This window comes from Pongo abelii, chromosome 10 (genome assembly GCF_028885655.2).
Source record: "Pongo abelii isolate AG06213 chromosome 10, NHGRI_mPonAbe1-v2.0_pri, whole genome shotgun sequence".
Lineage (NCBI taxonomy): Eukaryota > Metazoa > Chordata > Mammalia > Primates > Hominidae > Pongo > Pongo abelii.
This window is the reverse complement of record NC_071995.2, coordinates 36291002-36312211: the sequence shown is the minus strand read 5'-3', so window position 1 is coordinate 36312211 and position 21210 is coordinate 36291002. Positions and strand designations below refer to the sequence as shown.

The window sequence follows — 21210 nt, the reverse complement described above, 5'->3', positions numbered from 1 at the left end:
TTTATAATGTGTTTTAGGAACAAGTTACCTACTATGCATTTTTAAAAGAAGAGTTTCCACATAGAGATATTATACCATCCAAGCAGCAGCTCACTCAGCTTTTTAAATTATTAGATTTAGTATCTCTGGGGAACTCAGTAATTCTGAAATTTTACTTCATAGTTTCCGGGAGCCTCATTTGGTTAAAAAAGTGTATGACATATGCAGACTTCTAACAAAAAGTCTTTTATGAGGTGAACTATACTATTTCCATATTTTAATGCTTTGAGAACATTTATATTGTTAAAACCATTTTCATAACGTCACACTCTTCAAAAACCATATAAGGAATTACTGAAGCCTATCACAAAATCTAAGAAGTTTGTTTCCCCATAAATAGTTTAAGAAAGTAATTTTAGGCTGGGTGTGGCAGCTCACGCCTGTAATCCAAGCACTTTGGGAAGCCAAGGCAGGCGATGTCTTGAGCCTAGGAGTTTGACACCAGCCTGGCCAACATGGCGAAACCCCATCTCTACAAAAAGACAGAAATTAGCTGGGTGTGATGGTATGCACTTGTGGTCCCAGCTGCTTGGGAGGCTGAGGCAGGAGGATCCCTTGAGTTGGAGAGTTGGAGGCTGCAGTGAACCAAGATCACGCCACTGCATTCCAGTGTGGGCAACAGAGCAAGACCCTGTCTCAAAAAAAAAAAAAAAAAAAAAAGAAAAGAAAAATTTTAATTTTGAGAGGTGAGAAAAGTAATGATGTAAGAGTCCAAAGAGAACTTTATAAATACCAAATGGTAATAAGGAGTTATTACTTTTATGTTAATATTAAAATATGTACACAATCCCCCGCTGACTGAAAATTCTTTCAAATCGGAAATATCTGAGTTGTCAAATAAAATCGATGTCAAGGATTACAGTACACTGTCAGCTTTAAATTCAAAATGTCACTAAAGTGGTAGGATGGTCTTTTAAAATTTCATAATGTACATTTTTTGACTAACAATCCCTAATCTATACAGCACAAAATAAAATTAAAATTTGTGAATTAGTTGATTTATTTGAGGCAAATCTTCTAGGCAAATTTGGTGGGAGCTGGGATAAGTGCTTTTGGGACTTCAGTTATCTAAATTGTCTCTACATATTGATTTGAAAAAGACAACAGAAACAATTTACATAACTTTGTACTAGGTAGACATAATTTTTGGGGTTTGTAAGACTATTAAATCTAAAACCCTGACATGATCAAAGGATGTTTTCCAAAATGCATTTTCCCCCCATGTTTGAAAGAATTTCAATAGCAAATTTACTTTAATCTCCTCCTCTTTGTGACTTACCCTTTGCGGTTGATCGTTGTTGCCCTTTTTGGAGTCCGTCAGTCTGTCAGGAAGATAATGAACAGTATGTAGACTGGTGGTCAAAGAAAGCATGGAAACTGGTAGCTGGCTCTACAAGCAAGAATGGCGAGGGAGCTAGAACACTTATGATGCCTGTTGGCAACTCTGGCACAACTATGGGAAGTGGTGTCCCAAAATACAGAGAGGAGAGGATATGCCAGAGGCAAAGAAGGGACTGTTCGCCATTGAAAAGACCCTACCCTTGTGTAGGAGTGGACTCTAGAGTGCAACTTGCCAACTTTTGCTACTTCAGGCTGGGGGTTTTGTGTTGTATATGTGTGTGCAGGAGAGAGAGAGAGAGAGAGAGAATGAGTATGTGTTACTCCTGGCAGATTTTTTTTCTTTGTGCTTTCTTATCAAAACATGAACCTTGGTTCAAAAAGTTATGGACTCTGTGTGCTCCAGGTTTAATCTCTGTGAAAAAGTGAGAGAAATTAAGATGAAATTATTATCTTTCAATGGCGTGTGGTAGTGATGGCTGACAGAGAAAAAACAAAGGTAGTAATATAATAGCAAATCTAGAGAGATGATTATATTGAACTTTACCTAATGAACTCAGGCAAATTTGAGTGAAAAAAGTAAAAAAATAGAAAGTACCAATCTATATTTAGCATTGGCCCAGAATTATTCCAGTATGTAAATGAGTAGGCTATAAAAGTATATGCTACATAAAGTAAAAGTTTTTAAACTACTGTGCTATATAGTTAAAGTAAAATTTTTTGAACTGCAAATTTATTTTGTCTTGTCCACTTATGACTGAAGTATATGTGTATATTTGTTCTTGAATAAGGTATCTGTTACTAGTATGTGGGAAAGTAAGTGATCACCTTTAATTGCATTTATTTAGCCATAGACCAATGACATAAATAAAAAGATACAAGAATACAGATTTAGTAGCACAGTTTTTTTTTAACTTCAGTCTTTGTTCAGCATTGAATATGTCATCATTTTATAATAATGCTGCTTTTTTGTTTGCATATAATAATGATAATTATTGTTATTACTATTATTAATTCCCATTACTCTGAAAAAAATTACAACTTACTGGCTTATAGTTTAAACTTTTGAAACAGGATACTGAGTCACACAGACTTCCTTTTCTGGAGATTAGCGTTCAAACTAAAAAATGAATTCAATCACATACAGAGACAAAGTATGTGAGTGACATAAATATTTTAAAATCCATGAAACTGGACAAGATTTTAACCTCAGACATGAGCACAGTAAAGTTTCTAATTTATATAATTCTAGATAAGTATCCAAGGTCATAACTGGATAAAGAAACTCCATTCTACTTTTTAATAGATTAGGTTACATTTGTGAAACTATTGCTAGGTAAAAGTTATTTCCTGTTAAGAATTTTTTGTCTTAACTATCATATGCTTTCTATTTGTGTAGGCAAATTTTAATTTGAATGGGGAGCTTTTTTTTTTGTTGTTTGACAATATTCTGGTGCATTCAGCTTGTTAGAAGCAATAGAAACAGAATTAAAGGTATTTATATTTTAAAAGTATACTTTATGCAGAGTTAAAATTTAAATTATGTCTAATAGATACACATGCAATTTAATTGTGATCTAACATTTAATGTGATCTAACATTATGAATATACTTAAAAATATGTATATATTCTGTTTTTTAAAAAAATAATTTGGCATAACTAAATAGGCATATAATTTTGGCTTAAATGTGATAAATTATTATATATAACATATCCTTAACTATGGCATATAGCACTTACTTTACCAATTTAAACCACAATAAAAATATTGTCTTCATCTTAGAAAATGTGATTTGTTCTAGTCTTCGTGTATCTTTGTGTGGATATAATCAAGAGGTGAAAATAAAATTAATAAAATATTCAATAATCAGATGAAATATTAACATACTAAAATTTAGGATTATAGAAGTGTAATACACACACACACACACACACACACACACACACACACACACACATACACCCAGCAGGGCAATAGAACTTATTATATATGTGTATAAAAAGATAATTATATCTTTTAAAAATTCTATCTGTATTAGAAATGGATTAATGAGCAGGGGCGGATAAGACTGATAACATTAGCCTAGTTCTCCTGCTGAACTCTTAATTTATGAGAGTGGTTTTATCTATCTATTTCCCTCTTGCAGGCCCAGAGTACTTTTGTGATCTACATAGAGAGCAAAGGAAATTTAACCCTTTTGAAATGATTTAAAATGTCAGCAAAGCTGGAGATAAATGATCACTTCTACATTGAATACATTGATATATATCTTGTATATAATAATTTATACATGAACCAGGACTTTATGAAGAAAAAATTATTTTTGCTTAAAATATGCTTATAGGTTGTGTTTACTGGCGCAATTAATTAAAAATCATGCTAGTTCTGCAGATTTAGACAGAGATCAGCTCGTAATCTAGGAATACTGAAAGGTCATATTTCTTACCTTTTTAAGAAACTAGATTGTCAGGATTTGAAGAAGTTAAAAGGAAAAAAAAGGCTTGATTATGTTGGTGTTTTAACTACTTTCTTTAAGAATCAGTGAAGGTTGTTGATGTTATCATGTAAGAAATCATTCTTAGATGCTGAGAAGTTTGTCAAACACTATGCCTACAACAAAAGCAAAGAAAGTTAGCAAAATCAGGGAGAGCTAATACGTTGTTATCTGGACCTATGAAGATGGCTTTTTGTGGTGATAGTAGGAAAACACAAGTCTCATGGTGCATTTTACTTGTAATCATGGAATTAAAGGCTTGGTTCCAGTCACCTCTGAAAAACTCTGCTGCCCTCTGCCCACAAATACAGGTTTAAACAGTAAAAATGTCTGCAACCCATGCATTTAATTAGGGTCATCATAACTGCATTTCAGTCAAAGGGGTCTTTCATTTTCGTGACTGCTCCATTTTCAAACTCACTGTTTTCAAAAATCTTGATATGTGTTCCCGGACTTGAACAGAATTGCAAGACAGGGAAACATGGGAAATCACTGCGCTGAAGTACAAATGAGAGACAAAAACTAAGGGTGTTGTTCCCATGAGAAAAGATCATACCAATTTTGTTCCAAAATCCCTTCAGCATCCAAATTAGAGAAGTTGTCTTTCATATACTATTTGTTTACAAATTCTCATTTGAGATATCCTTTGATACATACCTGAAACATGTCACACTGTGGTGTACTCCAAAGGGGAGATATGCCTTGTGAATTAAGCATACCTGCATGAGAACAACACAAGCCACATGCGTGTATTACTCCAAAATATTATGATACAACACACATCCATTCATAAGCCTATTATTTCTTTACAAATTAATTTGATTAAAGCTTCTTTATTGACAAAATGTATAAGTGTCTGGAGGTATAGTCTTCATAATTAGATTGTATTCTAGAAGTGACTTTTTGATAAGTTAAACACCTTTCATAGAAAGAATCAAATGAATTCTCTGGTTGATGTTTGAAATAGAAAGTAGGCATTACCTCCAATTTTAAGGTGAAGACTTAAGGACCCAGAGGTTGACTGACTGACTTAAGACAACGTGGTAGAGAAAGGGATGAGATGGATTAGGTATGTATTTGCCATTAGTCCACATTATATGCAAAACTAGATAAATGTCAGGAAAATAAGCATTATCTATTGAAGGGTAGCCTTCAGGGAAATCTTCAGATGTGCCAAAAAAGGCAATATTCTCTTTTTTTATACCTTTGTTGTAATTACATGGGGACATTTTCATGGAAAATCATAGTTGTCTGCATTACTCTCAGAGTTATTTTAAGGAGATAGAGAAGGTTAATATGTTTAATATGATTGGCACTTGTGCCGTTCTTTGGGGCTGAATATAATTGATGTGAGGCAAATTTATTAATATCACTGGCAAGGTAAGATCACAGCATAACTGTGCTATTGCCCTAAGTGTGTTTGCAAAATTCAGCTTTGCCCATTGTGTAGCAGGTACAGAGGGGGATGCTGGGAATTCTGAGATGAAGTTAATACCTTTCTTGCCTTCAAAACATAGGTGAAGAGAGGAAATAGATGAATTGATGGGTTTAATATAGGAACTGTGATGAGAGATACTGGTTATTTGCTTGTTTTATGTTTTTGAGAGCAAAAAAGAAGGGAATGAAGCAGAAAAGTCTTCTTGGAGGATATCATAGCTGAGCTGTAGAGTAAAAGATAAGTGATATAGGGGAGTAATTCCCTAAAAGTAAAGGAAGATGGATAAGTTTGTAAACTGTCCTACAGATTTCAAGTATAAATGTGACTATGCATAATACCGTTTTCCAACTATTAATGGAGCATATAAATGATCCTAATGAACAGATTTTATTCAACAATGTAATCACTTTACTCAAGGACTTTTAGAGCCAAATTACTAGCTGTAGTAGTAATCAATGTGCTCAAAATACCTGTTTAATTCATTCCCTCAGACTTTAAATAACACATACATGTAATAAAAGGTATGGGAAAAAATAGAAATGTAAACAGACACAAGCCAGATAAATGGCACTGGAGTAAACTTTATTTTGTAAATGCAGTCAGAGAGCTTGGACTTATAACATAGAATAATTATTTTAGTTATAATTACATTAACAGGAAATAGCAAAACAGTATTATTGAATCACAAGGAAATTATTGGTTGTGATTTATTATCAAAGTATTTTTCATCACGTTTCTCTGTATAGTGAGAGTTGTTTCAATATTACAGTATTGAGCATCATGAACAGATAAAATATTAATGCATATTATATTTTTTATTTTAATCTTAGAATCTAGGAATACTTGATAATAGTGTAAAATATAATAAAAATCAATGAAAAATACCTTTAATATTCTCTTTAGAGTAAGTATCTATGATTTAATATATAGTATTTGAAGTCAGACAGGTTACAAAGGTTAGAAAGTATAAAAATATCCATGTATTAAAAGAGATCTGTAACAAAATTGGCCTGAGAATCTATCTACTTATCTACCCAGATTCTTCAGATATATTCTTGAGACAATGCATCTTATAGCTTGGGTTGGCTATTTTATTTTTGTCTCCATATACTGCCTTATGTTTATGACTTTTAGCAAATCCTCACCTCTGGGTCATCTACTTCTCTAGATGCTGAATGGATGCAATAATATGTTTTCTTAGTCTTACAGAAATGTTGTGTTGGAGGCTGAAATGCAATATGTGATCAACATACTTTCTCCTCTACAACACATGGATAGCATTGCATTTACATGACATGCAAATTAAGTGTTTTATTCAAAATAATCATCTTGAACAAGATTTAGAAAGGAGGACTAATTTTTTATTCATTGTTTCATTTATGTATGTTCTATCTTATTCTGAAAAGGATCCAAGGCAGCTTATAGAGATGCTTGTAATATGAGAGTAAACTAAATTGGCTGGGGACATTGAAACAAAGGAGTAATATAGGGTGAGAAGTCTGAAAAGTCTGCAGAGGACAGTATGTCATGAAGACATGTCTTACTAGAGACTTTAGCTGTAAGCTCTCTAACCACTCATGCAGAGGAGAAAGCTTTCTCCCTTTCATGATAAAAAGGGTCCTTTCAGAACAGAAAATATAAGTGGGCAGCACAGAAACACAGATTCCTAGTCCTGAGACCAAAGAGATTGTCGTAGACCTGTTGTTCACTACTCAGTTCTGTAGAGGCTTACAAATTTAACTAGAACAAAAGAGAACCAAATATAAAAGAACTGCTTCAAAGTTCCCCAATGACTTCAACACAGGCAAGTCAATGTGTAGTTTGGCAAACCTGACCATTGCAGTTGGGTCCAGGTTTGTTATTCTGTCAGACTGACTTTATCCAGATGGAGGAGAAATTGGATTTACTCAAGACCAGTGAATTATCACTTCTTTCTGCCATGTTTTTGATAAGCATTGTGTGGCAGAAATTAAGTGTTAACAATTAAGAGTTGAACATTGGATTGAGATAATTAACTGAGCATGGGTAAGTTTAGCACTGTCAGAAAATGATCACAAGGGCTTAAGTGATTCAGGCATTTTTAAGTCCCCTATGTTGGGTTCCCACCACTGCTGTGGTGAGCTCTGTTTATATAAGGCTCCTCTACAACTATTGATAACAAAGCATTGTGTTTAAAGTGCTCTAATAGAACCTTTTATCTCAGTGGTTATTAAGATATCTGAAACTTGCATAGCAATGGAGGAGGATGGATTCTAAAAAAAAAACTTCATAATTCAGAAAATTTTAAGAGTGCAGTGAAATAAATGATGAGTATACACTTGCACTTTTGAAGGTCAAAGAGAATTATTTTATGTGTTCTGATTAAACCAATGTTACCGGATTTCATATGAATTGTACTAATCCAAAAGTACTGTGTAACACTAAAGTGCTGTCTTATGATTTTCCCTGGTAACTTGAAAGTGAGTTCTAGAAGTTTGGGTTCATAAATAGGAATATATCAGAGCCTACAATTCTTTTTGCTTTTAACATATTCATATTAATCTGCTTCTGAAATTTAAATCTAGAAGAGGTCAAGATGCTATTGATATAAAGAGTAATGTTTCACATAAAATACCATGATATATTAGTATATACAAGATAGTTTAGGGAGAATAAAAGACTGGATACCTAAGTGAGTTTTATCTCAAATTAGTTCTTTAAAAACATTTTTTTATTGCAAAAACTCTACTAAAATTAAGGGCAGATAGCATTTTTACCCCTCCACATCCTGTCTTTAAAAACCGGTATTTTCATTGGTTAAACACCACTTGTATGTTGCTTGTTACTGATCGCCAGGTCCATAAAAGTTTCATGGATTTTAAGCGATTCAGTTTTATGGCAAGGAATAGCTTGCATTTGCAAAACAAATTGGCAGAGCTTAAATTCTTTTATACAAATGGCTACTGTGACATCCCTTATGTTTGTTGTACTGCTTTAGCTCCTACAATCTGTATCTTCTTCTAACATACTACATTTCACCATTGCACTGAATACCAGCAGTTTGTACTTATTTCTCAGCAGTGTGTGTTCAACTTAGCACTGGCCATTAAATTAACTCAAAGGGGTAGAATATGAGTCTGCTCTAAATTGCTGAATGTTTAGCATGTTTTTGTAGTTGCACAGGTCAACCTCAGTTGATGAAAGCTTTTTAGTGAGAACTAATACATGTTTACTCAATCCTTACCCCTCTTCACCTAAACTGAGAAGACACCTGAGAAGGTAGTGATGATTACTTTAAGGTGAAGAAATTCTGAATTAACATGTTGTTATTGATAAAGTATTTATTAACTATTATAGAAAAAAAGTGTAGTGACTATTACACATATTCATATGTTATAACTTTTTAAAATAGCATCCTATTACACTCTGTCCATAGGAAAGTTTGAAGATTTTTAAATTATTGTATTTTAAAAATATATATCCATAGATATGGACAATAATAAATTTATTAGTATAGTCTCTAACTTTCATCCTAATTAATTAATCATTTGAATAATAGATGATTTAACAGTTTTGAGAAATGTGTTATCAAAACTAGTATACCTGTTTGAAATGTTAATATTGGTGGAATAAATTAAACATTTGAATATTAATAAAATTGTCCAGCATACATAATTTTAGATTAATGAATAATGTAATTATGTATTAGTCCTTTTAAATATTTTGTAAATTATTAAGTTATAGTCATAATAATATCAAGCATTTTTTTGATAATGATTAAACCTTTCTAAAAACTTTAAAATACAATTGACAAATATATGAAAGCCAATATTATGTACTTTTTTTCCTTAATTTTAGTCATGATTTCATTGGAGAATTTACAACAAGCTATAGGGAACTTTCTAGAGGGCAGTCACAATTCAACGTATATGAGGTAAGAGGCATTTTATTTTACCATTTTTTTCTAGAATAAATAAATCTATGCTTTAAAAGTATGGATTCTGCAAAGCATAATTGCCAAAGGTTAACTAAGTATCAATGTGTGTAAGAATTTTTGAAGTTGTTGAGCAGACATTTTTAGATTCAATGATATTACCTCTTCAAGTCACATTTAAATGTTTTTGATTTTTAATTCTTGTGTATAAAGCATTTTACTTTAAAAAATATGGATATGAGTTTATTGTTTCTTAAGCTTCAGCCTTTATGTTTTGCCTTTTTACCAACCTCCTCTTCCATCCCTTCCTAATAAAGAAGAAGATTAGCATTTTAGTGGTGTCAATGTGGCGTTATAAAATGAGCTGTGGTCTGCATATATATCTGAGCATCTTCACTACCGTTTAGGTGGAGACTGAAGGGAATGACAAGGTAATATGCAGCCATTAAAGAAATCCAAGTTGTTAAAGCAGACACATTGTAGTTATTTCTGCCTAAAACCACCGTGCTAGTTAATCACCAACTATGTATTGAGCATATAGTATGTTCTAGCACTGTTATTCCTTGAGGTATGATATCTGTACATTTCCTTTAACTTTAAAATTTAATATATGTGGATACTAAAGGAGAATATCTCAGTATTTAATCAAGAATGGTAATACTTCCCTGCCAGGTTGATGCTAAAATTGGCCTCTGTCAAGTGGAGAGTGAGAAATCTCCTTCTACCACTTTATTCCAGCATTCATTTATTCATTCATAAAACAATTTTTTAAGTAGTTTCTATATTTTATGTTCTATGTTAGGCCCTGGGGATACAGAGGTGAATATAAATTTCAGTACCTAATGGGAGAGACAGATATAAAATATGTTTTGTGTAGTTTGATATGTGCCCCATATAGTAGTATACTTAGTGCTCTATGAAATTATTACAGAGGGGCCAAACTCAGCTCAAGAAAATTTCTCAGTCAGAAAGAGACAAAGATTATGCATTAGTCTAGCTGGGTCTTTCAAGGAAAGAATATTTAGGCTCTAAACAGAAAATAAGTCATATAAGACAGGTTGTAATTACGTAAATACCTATTTTGTCTGCCTAACATCAAGGCTGAGGAAGAACCATACATGCACACTAGTTCTCCTTGTACTTGGGCATCGTCTACTGCTAGTCAGCATATAATACTCCAGAGATTAACCACTTTTAGTTTCTCTAGCTTTTATAGCATTTTCTCATCATTGGTTTCAGTCAGTCCCCAGACTCTCTTGTCCAATAAAGCTTGCTAAATGACAAGACTGGTGCCACATCTGATGAGATGACAAAGAAGCTTAATAATGTTTATGTGTTCTTAAATACCCTGTAAGGCCATGACTTCAAATATAAATGTTTTCTTATTATACATATTTTCAAAAGAAGAGATCAGTCTGAAGAAAATCTAGGAGACCATTATGAATTATGTACAAGTAATTTTAGGAGTTCAGTGGACAATCTTTGGTCCAATACATTACAAACTTTATTATCTACACTTGTGCAAGGGATTCAGGTTTATCAAGCAACCAAAAAAATTTCCAGCCATTAGTTCTTCATATAATTATTTCTGCCACTTTCTCTTTCTCCTCTCTCTTTTTGGTACTACCATTCTACTTATGTTGTTATGCGTAATGGTGTCCCATGGCTCTCTTAGGCTCTGTTATTTTGTTTTTTGTTTTGTTTTGTTTTGTTTTTTTGTTTTGTTCCTCAAACAGGAAAATCTCAATTGACAAATCTTCAAAATTACTGATTATTTCTTCTGCCAGCTCAAACGTTCCATTGAACCCTTCTGATGAATTTTTCATTTCAGTTATACTTTACAAGTTGAGAATTGTTATTTGGTTCCTTTTTATATAATTTTGATTCATTTTTGATATTTTCTGTTAGGTAAGGAACTGTTTCATACTTTCATCCTTTAGACATGATTTCCTTCTTTCAATATATTTGTAATAGCTGATTTAAAGATTTTGTTTAATAAATCCCGTATTTGCAAGTCCCCAGGGACAATTTCTGTCGACTTCTTTCTTCTATGTATAGAAAAGTGTGGGCTGTACTTTCCTGTTTGTTTGCATATCTTATTTTTGTTGTTGAATGCTGGAAAGTTTAAATAATATAATGCAGCACATTGGAGATCAGATTCTCCAGCTTCTCCAAGGTTTGTGTTTTTTGCTCTTTGTTCAGTGATTTTCATGGACTAATTCTATAAAATTGTTATTCTTTGTCATGTGGGCTACTGAAGTATTTGCTTGGTTAGCTCCGAGATCAGCAGATGTTTTCACAGAGATTTGTATACATTTGGGCACTCCTTATATGCTCCAACAACGTAAAATCCTGCCTTAGCTTTCACTTGTTGTTTGAGCAGAGACTTGAGGTTGGACGGAGGTAAGAATTCCCTAGATCTTTCCTGGGCATGTGTACACCCCTTCAAAGGGCATGGGCTTCTAGATTTCCAGCAATATTCCAGAGCTTTTAAAAGCCCCCTATAAACATCTCATTCTCTAGATCTTCCTTTTTGGTTTTTGAGTTAGCCTCTTACTTACCCCAGATTATGTCATCACCTCCAGCAGATACGCTGTTAAACACCTGCAACTGACTGCTTTCAACAAATGTCCTGGAGATAAGGCATTTCCCTCTGAGCAGGCTTTGAGTTAAGTCAAATAATGACAAGCCCAAGCCCTATGAATGGAGCTTTTCCAGAAAGCTTCCATGTAAGTCAGTTAATGACAATTCTCTAGAAAAGAGACTTTTTTTTTAAGTTTTGTTTTTAATTGACACGTTAATTATAAAAATTAATGGTGTACAGTGTGGTGTTTTAATACATATATACATTGTGTAATGATCAAATCAGGATAATTATCATATTCATTACCTGAAACACTTTTTGAAGAACTTTATACCCATTCTGTCCTCTCCAGTGGCTTTTAGACTGTTGGTTTACACAGCCACTGTAGTTGCTAGGCTGATGGTTTTCAATGCTGCTACATACAGAGCTGGGAAAAGTAGGATTGCAGTAAAGCAGGTTAAAATGACATAGTGAGATTTACTCTTTTTCTTGAATGAGTGGTCACTGATTAATCAAGCCTTTGATTAATTTCCAGATTCATGAAAAAATTTGATTTTTTCATGAATGAGTCACCAATGAGTGGTCACCAATGAGTGGTCACTTGATTAATCAAGCCTTTGATTAATTTCCAGATTCATGAAAAAATTTGATTTTGACAATTTTTGCTAGTGTTCTCATTGTCTTTATGGACAAGCAACTTTGCAGAGGGCCTTACTCTATCATTCTAAAGTGACTTCCCTAGTCCATTATTTAGTTTTAGAAGTGACAGATGCTACTATATTTATATATTACATAACTTCATTATTGTTATATCAGATGTATTGTTGGCAAGTGAAATGGCCCTATATGATTAAATGAAAACATCTTTGTGCAATTAAATTTAATTATGTAATTTAAAACCAAATCATGAGGTAATTTTTCTGTGACGATAGTACATTATGATGTGCTAACAGCAAAAAGACTCATATGAATTGAAAGATGCTTATGAAATTCTACTAAAGTTACTCGTAAAATTTAGGAAAAACCTCTTCTAAACCGAAGGCATAATGCTAGATTAATGATTTGTAGGTGGAAAAATGCTGAAATACGGTTTTTCAAGAAAAATATATCACTGAACTTTTTATTTTCAAACTTTTGATTGAATTAATTTTATTCACTGATTTCCTATATATTGTTCAGAGTGCTTGTTCCTCAAATTATCTGGAAGAATTGAGGAATTCTTCAAACCTCAAGATCAAACATTACCTGTCTCCTCCAAACAACCTGCTCCATATTTAATAGAATAACCATTGAACCATCTGAAAAATGTGAGATCTTGCCAGTGATGCCCAACATCCTTACTGGTGCATGTTTTCCTGTAGAATGTGTTCAGTTAGGGCTTTCTGAAATACACAATAAATAATACGTGGAATGAACGAATGGATGACCAATTTCTCCTTTAGATTTTCTACTTAAATCTGAAAAATGTACTTTATTCTGTTTTCTTAAATTTTTTTTTTTTTTTTTTGGTGAGCCATTTTTAATGGGGCTTCCTTATTTAATGATTCATTACTTCTTGCATAGAAAATTTAAAAATAGGACCCTAACTGTTGCCTTCGTTTTCTCCCCTTACAACTCTATCCTGTAGACCAGGGGTCCCCAACCCTCAGGACACAGACTAGTACAGGCCTGTGGACTTTTAGGAACTGGGCCACACAGCAGGAGGTGAGCCGCAAGCAAGGGGGCATTACTGCCTGAGCTCTGCCTCCTGTGTGCTCCTTGTGAGAATCTAATGCCTGGTGATCTGAGGTAGAACAGTATCATCCCGAAACCATCCTCCCCACCCCTGTCTGTGGGGAAACTGTCTTCCATGAAACCAGACCCTGGTGCCAAAAAGGTTGAGGACTGCTGCTATAGACCTATTATATCATTCTCCTATTTAAACATCAACTAAATAACACCCAAACTCCCTGGCCAAGATTAAGGATCTCCTTAACATGCCTCAGTTTATTTTTTCAGATTCACTTCTGATCCGACTGTGTGGGCTCTCTGCCCCAGCCAACCTGGGTCAGTTGCTTTTTCTTCTTTCTAGAATGGTGTGTTTATTTATTTATTTTAAATTGAAGCCCTAGTTTAAGTTAATAAATTGTGGTTCAAATGATACTTATTCATAAACTATTTCATCTTTTTTTCCCTGTCAAATGCTTTCTCCATATTTTGGATTGAGATGATCTGAAGAAGTCTCTCCTCAGGCAATTATGTATTACATTTATCCCATTAGATCGGCAGGTCTTATTTATCTTAATATTCCCTGTATCCCCTAATGTCTTATGAAATATAGAAGTGCAATCTTATTTACTCATGGATCAAATAGTCAAAAGGCCAGTCTTATGTCTACAAATCAGGCCTTTACCAATTATTATGTAGCATGGGAAACTGGTGGAAATTACTAACATTATAAAGCAATAATGAGATCAATAGATCCTTTAAATATTCACAAATTGGATGATTTGCTATGTTAGTGTATTTGATTTTTAAAGATATGTCACTTGAATATTCTTTAACAACCCATCATTTTTCTATAAAGCAATCATTAGTTAGGACATTAGATGTTAAAGGTCTCTATCATATCAAGAACGTGACCATAGTTAAGGGTAATCAATATGTACAGGCGAGAAGAATATTAGAGACAAAACATTTTTAAAAGATAGTCACTGTTAACTTTTGCAGAGAAGTTTTGACTGAATGACTGTCCAAAGTCATACTGAAAGCATTTGTAAATGAATACATGCATAAGAAGTGAAGGCAGCAGGTTGAACTACACATTTTTAAAAATTCAATATAAAAATTCAGTATAAAACCTAACACATTTTAATTGTTTTATCTGCTTTTTAAGGTGGTGAATCCCAAAAAGAAAGGAAAAAAGAAAAAATATACTAATTCTGGAACAGTAAGTCAAACTTTATGTTATTTATTAAAGATTAAAATAAATGAATAAGCATATATGTAGATGGCATCTTTAATCCTACTGGAAGCAATTAAAAAAACTGAGCTGTGTTTCACTCAGGATTTTAATATGAAGGAACACAATAGAAAAATCAACTTCCCAGGGGACAGATTGTAATGAAGAATACCTTATAGAAGGTAGTGACTTGGCTTCTTGTAGATTATCCTAGGGGCTGCAAGGCCTCTGAGAGAGGCTGAAGTTTTGTTATGAACTCTTCATTCAATGGAATCCAAGTATAATGAATCAGGCAGACGTAAGAACACAAGTGGTAGTAAGAAATACTATACTCTTTATAGGCTGTACCTAACAAGTGAGACTCGTTTCGTGGGATGTGTATGTGCTCATTAAAATTGACAACTCTGTGGGAATGGTGTACTAAATCAGTACAGAAGGTGCAAAGATGTATCAAAAAATATAAAAAAAATCAATATCATCCTATTTTAAGAAAAAATACTGCAGAGTTTTTTCTTAAGGTAAACTTTTTTGGGGAGTAGCAAAATCTAACTTTTCCCTCAGTTTTCTTTTAAAGATCTCTATAAAGCAAGACAGTTAAAATATTAGATGAGCTCATTACAGAATCATGACTGAAAACACACATTTCCTCTTGAAGGCTTTGCTCACTGATTTTGGTTTTTTGGTTTTAACCATTTTCCAACTCCTTTCATCTTTCCTTTTATCTAAAATGGGAAGTAACACAATGTCCTTGTAGATAATTTTCATGCTGGTCTTCAAAGGAAGTAAACTGGTCATAGAAAGACATTGGTTAATTTTTTTGGTCCCTTTCCTTCAGATAATTTAAAATGTAAGAACAATCAGTCCTTGCAGATGTTAATAAAAAATAATATCTTTAGTGAGTTTCAAAATGCAAAGAAATATGATTTTCTCTCTAATAGTTAGAAAAGTCTATTTGGGGTCACAAACAAATAGAAGGTAATTCTGTCTTTTTCTTTTTCAGGTAACTTTACTCTCTTTCTTGGTAGAAACAGAAGTTTCATTCCTTGACTACATTAAGGGAGGGTAAGTCGTTCTCTCAAATTGTTTCGTTGCTTAGGCATTTCCTAAAATTTGTGTAACAAGTGCTACCACGAGGTAGCTGGCACTGAAATGATCACCTTTATTATATTTTGATGGCAAGCCTATTGGACTTCTGTTTCAGATATAAAGAAAAAACATACATACCTAGAGCTATTACTTTTGGGGCAAATTGTAACTTTTCTTTAACCAAAAGAAAATATTGTATGATTAATAGTTGTAGATATGGCTATTGTGTTCACTTTCATAGGATGTTTTTGTTTGCCTAATACATAGGACATTTTACATGTACTATTTATTATTTGTAATATAGGTGAAAAGCTTCAGGGCCTGATTTAAATGTATATACTAGGTTAAGAATATTAAAGGAATGTGCCTTGTCATAAAATCAGAATGCAGAAATGGATGGTGTAGTCATTTAGTTGGTCCCACAGCGCTCAGACAGGAATGCATTTCAGGAAAAAAAAATAGGTTCATTTTAACCTATTTCTTCCTTTTCTTAACCTGACCAAACATCCCCTGTATTAGTCTGTTTTCACACTGCTATAAAGAAACTACCCCGAACTGGGTAATTTATAAAGGAAAGAGGTTTAATTGGCTCACAGTTCTCATGTCTGGGGACTTATAATCATGGCGGATGACCGATGGCGCAGGGGAAGCAAGGCATGTCTTACATGGCAGCAGTCGAGAGAGTGCATGTGAAGGAGGACCTGTCAAACACTTGTAAAACCATCAGATCTCATGAGAACTCACTTACTATCATGAGAACAGCGTGGGGGAAACTGCCCCCATGATCCAATCACCTCCCACCAAATCCCTCCCTCGACACAGGGGGATTGTGGGGATTAGAATTTGAGATGAGATTTGGGTGGGGACACAGAGCCAGACCATATCATCCCCAGAGATTTAAAAAAAGCATTCGTTGTCTTGCAGTATAAAATGTCTACATATTCTATTTTCCTTCACCTTGTATTTTCAATATGCAAAAGTGGAATGAAGCAAATTTGAATGTGTTTAGTAACTTCATGATGAATAACAGTCAGAGATCTCACTCACATAAACCTCTTCCTAATTATGATTCAGCAACAGCCCCCTGCCACCCCATAAAGACACTGATAGAATGTCCTCAGGTTGAAGAAGGGGTTGAGGGAGTGGGGGGACCAAGGGAACAAAGATAGCTTCACAAGACCCAGAGAGCTTGCCTATTGTTGCTCTTAATTAAGGATACGAAGCAAACAAACAAACAAAATACCTACTTAAATGAGTACTCTTTGCTATATATGGGCATCCAAAATGCAAAGTGGTTGCACAGACTAAGAAGCAACAGTGGTTGTTTCAATAAAGTTAAAGTACTAAGTAGAAAAAAAAGTTTGCCAACTCTTAGTATTCCAATGTCTGTGCCTATTTTTATTTTTAGAAGATAGAAAAATAGAATGTTGAATTTGTCATAAAAATATATTTTATTCCTGTAAAAACTCCTTAGTAGTTGTAGGTAACAGTGTTAACAGGATCTTTGGGGTGTCGCTTTTTCTGGCCTGAAACCTCTGGCCGGCAGCACCTTTTCTTGAGTTTGCTAGGGCCTGCTGGGCTTGTTCCATCCGCTTGGCCTAGCAGGCTGCACTTTTCTCATGCTACCAGCCTGGATCCCACACCTGCCAAGGGTGAATCAGGTATGGAGTGGCGAGGGGTGTGTGAGCGTGGGATCCAGCCACTGTGCAGTCAGACATGCTGGCTGCTGCAACAGGGTGGGCAGCTCAGGGTGCTGGCATAGGTACCAGCTCTCTGCAAGGCTGTGGCTGGACCAGACGCACCACAAGCAGCTTCCCCAGCTGGCACCGGGGAATTCAGTGGCACCCGAAAGCTTGAAGATGCTAGGCACTGCAGGACACCAAAAAGGAAGTCACATCCCTGGCTCAGGGAGCTCCCAGGTCTGGGCTCCCCCAGGGGCCACAGCTATTCTCTCCTTCTCTATGCCTGCAACATGGTGAGCAATGGGCAGGTTTCAACGCTGTTTGTGTTGTAGTTTGCTTAGCTCCTCCACTTGGCAGGTCCCAAGTTCTTCTCCTATAACCAGGAATATTGAGGTATGCAGAAAATGAAGGGTGAGCCAAGATGAAGAGGAGTTTTATTGAGCAACAGAACTGCTCACAGGAGACCCGCAGCAGGTAGCTCCTTTTCGCAGCCAGGGCGCCCCTAGTGTTCAGCTCCTAGCAGAGAGGGGACCCTGGAGTGGGAAGCTCCTCTCTGCAGGCAGGTTGTCCTATCATCTTCCCAGATCTCCCAGATAGGAGGCCTTGGAATGGGTTGCTCTTCTCTGCAGGCAGGCCCTCTCATCATCTCCCCCCCAGCTCCTAGCAGACAGAAGGCCCTGGAGTGGGTTGCTCCTTTCTGCAGCTGGCAGTCCTGATGTCCCTGCAAGTCTCTAAAGTGCTCAGCAGAAAGGAGGCCCTAGAGTGGGTAGCTCCTCTCTGCTGCTGGTCAACCCCATCCTTACCAGGCATCCATCCCCTCGGCCCAGGAATCTGTCTGCCTCCTGCTGCTCTTCTTGGCACCTGGGCTGGGCACTGACTTTGCTCCAAGGTTAGAGTGGAAGCCAACAGCAGGGAGAAGCCAGGCAGTGGGAGTAGGCACTTCTGAGCCTGTGAGGGCAGGAGCTCTTCCTGGGTCCCCAAGGGTACAGGGATGCCTGAGTTTGCAGCTGTGGTTTGGGCAACTGCAGCTGTGTGGGGAAATGGGAGGGGGCGGCTCCTGCCTGCTCCATGGAGCAGGAGTGGCCTGGGAGGTCTGGGTCTGTAGCCATTGCTTGGACGGCTGCAGTGCACCCGGAGAGCTCCTACCCCAACTCGGAAAAGGCAGAGCTCCCACTTGTCCCCGGCTCCCACACGCTCCCTGGAGCATGCAGCCCCAGCTGTGCCTCCTTGCTGCAGCCAGCGTGATGGCAGCGTAAGGCTGTCTGGAGTAGCTGCTGCCATCAATAGTTGATAAAGAAATAAGGTAAGTAAATGGATATCCCTTAGCACCTTCTTTATAACTTAAAAAAAATTACTTGATATATCTGGTTATATTTTACATATAGAAATACTGATTTGTGGTATTGAAATATTATAAATTTCTTTCAGTTTTTGTCTTGTTTTTTGTTTTGCTTTATGAGCATGTGAAGAGTATGTATGTGTATATATAACAGATATCCAGTATGTTCGGTCAGCGGTGCAAATCTAGCAATATTTGGGTGTGAGTCTATCAGTATAAAACATTTTCAGAATCTGGTACCAATAAATCACATTTATTGTTTGTTCTCATTCTCCTGTTGAAAATTCTTAGGGCTAATCAGAGCAAATGGCTTTCTATAGTACCTAAAGCAATGACAGTCTTAACTCTATCACACTGTCATATTTTTCTGTTGCTTACAAACCTTAGGATTCTTTTCCTTAGCTATACACTTCCTACTTATAGCACTGCCTGTGCAGGAAGAAATGCTAGTTATTCTATAAGTGGAGCCCCAACTTATGGGGTACAGTTTGCTCCAATCCTGGCTTCTTGAGGCTTTTATAAGAACCCAGTTCTGGGGAGGTGGAGCTTGCAGTGAGCTGAGATCGCACCACTGCACTCCAGCCTGGGCGAGAGCAAGACTCTGTCTCAAAAAAAAAAAAAAAAAGAACCCTGTTCTGATTTACAAATGGGGCCTGGGGAAATATAGTTTAAGTTTCACTACATAATTAATCTAACTAGACCTAAGATAATTTCTATAAAACTGTATTATTTGTAAAGGACATGAAAAAATATTATTTGCATATATTCCATTGTTTTTATACAAAGATATATTATAAATGTATGTACTATCCTTAAAATATATTACAGTTATACATTTAACTATTATTCACTACAATATAATGTTTATAAGTAAAATACAGGGGTATTAACTTATTCTTTTGGATAGTGGAATCCAAATCAACAAGCAATAATAGTCATTGTATTACGTATCTTTAAATGTATTTATATATCTTTGCCCTGAAGGACTTCTTAAAAGCAATTGGCACAATTTCTTTCTTTCTTTCTTTTTTTTTTTTTTTTCTGAGACAGTCTTAACTGTGTCGCCCAGGCTGGCAACACTGCACCTTCTGCCTCCTGGGTTCAAGCAATCCTCATGCCTCAGCCTCCCGAGTAGCTGGGATTACAGGCATGTGCCACCACGCCCAGCTAATTTTTGCATTTTTAGTAGAGAGGGGTTTCGTTATGTTGGCCATGCTGGTCTTGAACTCCTGGCCTCAAGTGATCTGCCCTTCTCGGCCTCCCAAAATGCTGGAATTACAGGCATGAGCCACCACACCCAGCCAAATTGGGCACAAATTTAAAATTTGACTTTTATTAATGATATGGTAAAGAGATCTAGCTTGGTCATGACACCCTTGTGTTATACAGTGGCAGGCAAATCATTTAAAATATCTAAACTTTAGTTTCCTGTAGTTCACATGAACTGGATATTCTGAAGTCCATTTGTAAAAGGATATAATTCAATTCGATCTTCCAGCTCTTCCATGACCTTAATGACATCTTATTTATTTTTTCTTCACTCTGAAATCATTGTTTTCATTTTTACGGAAGGCTTACTCTAACCTATCAACTTACTCTCAGGTGTAATTTGTGTATGATAATAGCTAACATCTGCTATTACTATTTTTTTATAATCATGGGATCACTATGTGCAATACACTGCATTTTATGTTTTGTTCATTAAATGTATTGTGTGTATATGCTAGTATGTCACTACTACCTTTTTGTAAACAGTTTTCCATTATATGATTGTACATCATTTAATTTAAAAATTTCCTGTTAATACATGCTTTAGTGACATACATTTTTTATTATAAACAAAGCTGCAATGTAAATACATGATACATGGCATTTTATGCACTTCATTAGTGCATTTGTGTATAGATATGCAAGCATATCTGTAGAGTTCCTGCCTAAAAATAATGTTATTGGATTTAATGATATATGTATTTCACAATTTATTAGATATTTCTAAATTGTATTGCTGACAGACTCTAAGAATTTATATTCCCCAAATCTGTGCAGGATGTTTACCATTTCCTTACCCTTTCTGAATAGTGCCCCTCCTTTTTCATTTTCACTAATTTAATAGATATAAGTCCTTGTCAGTTTCCATCTGTAAAACCTTTTTATCAGCTATTTTCAGGTTTCCTGTAAAAGCTCATGTCAAATCAGCTGTGTCTTTGGAAACAGACCTTTCAGAACTTTTTGTCTTCTGCTGCTTCTTCCCCCACTTCCACCATAAAGGATTGTGTATTTTCAACCGAAGAAAAAACACAGAAAGGTAGTTTGGAGCTACATTCCTTAGAGCTACATTCCTTTTTTAACAAGTC

General features: G+C 35.3%; 1 protein-coding gene across 2 annotated transcripts in view; it reads left to right on the top strand.

Annotated features, from left to right (window-relative positions):
• Window positions 1-21210, top strand: part of CPNE8 (copine 8) — a 256868-nt gene that overhangs the window by 169778 nt on the left and 65880 nt on the right. For both annotated transcript variants that reach the window (XM_002823097.4, XM_054527102.2), the window contains exons 11-13: window positions 9149-9224; window positions 14684-14737; window positions 15750-15811. In XM_002823097.4, coding sequence (XP_002823143.2) covers window positions 9149-9224; window positions 14684-14737; window positions 15750-15811 — 192 coding nt within the window. The remainder of the gene's footprint in view (window positions 1-9148; window positions 9225-14683; window positions 14738-15749; window positions 15812-21210) is intronic.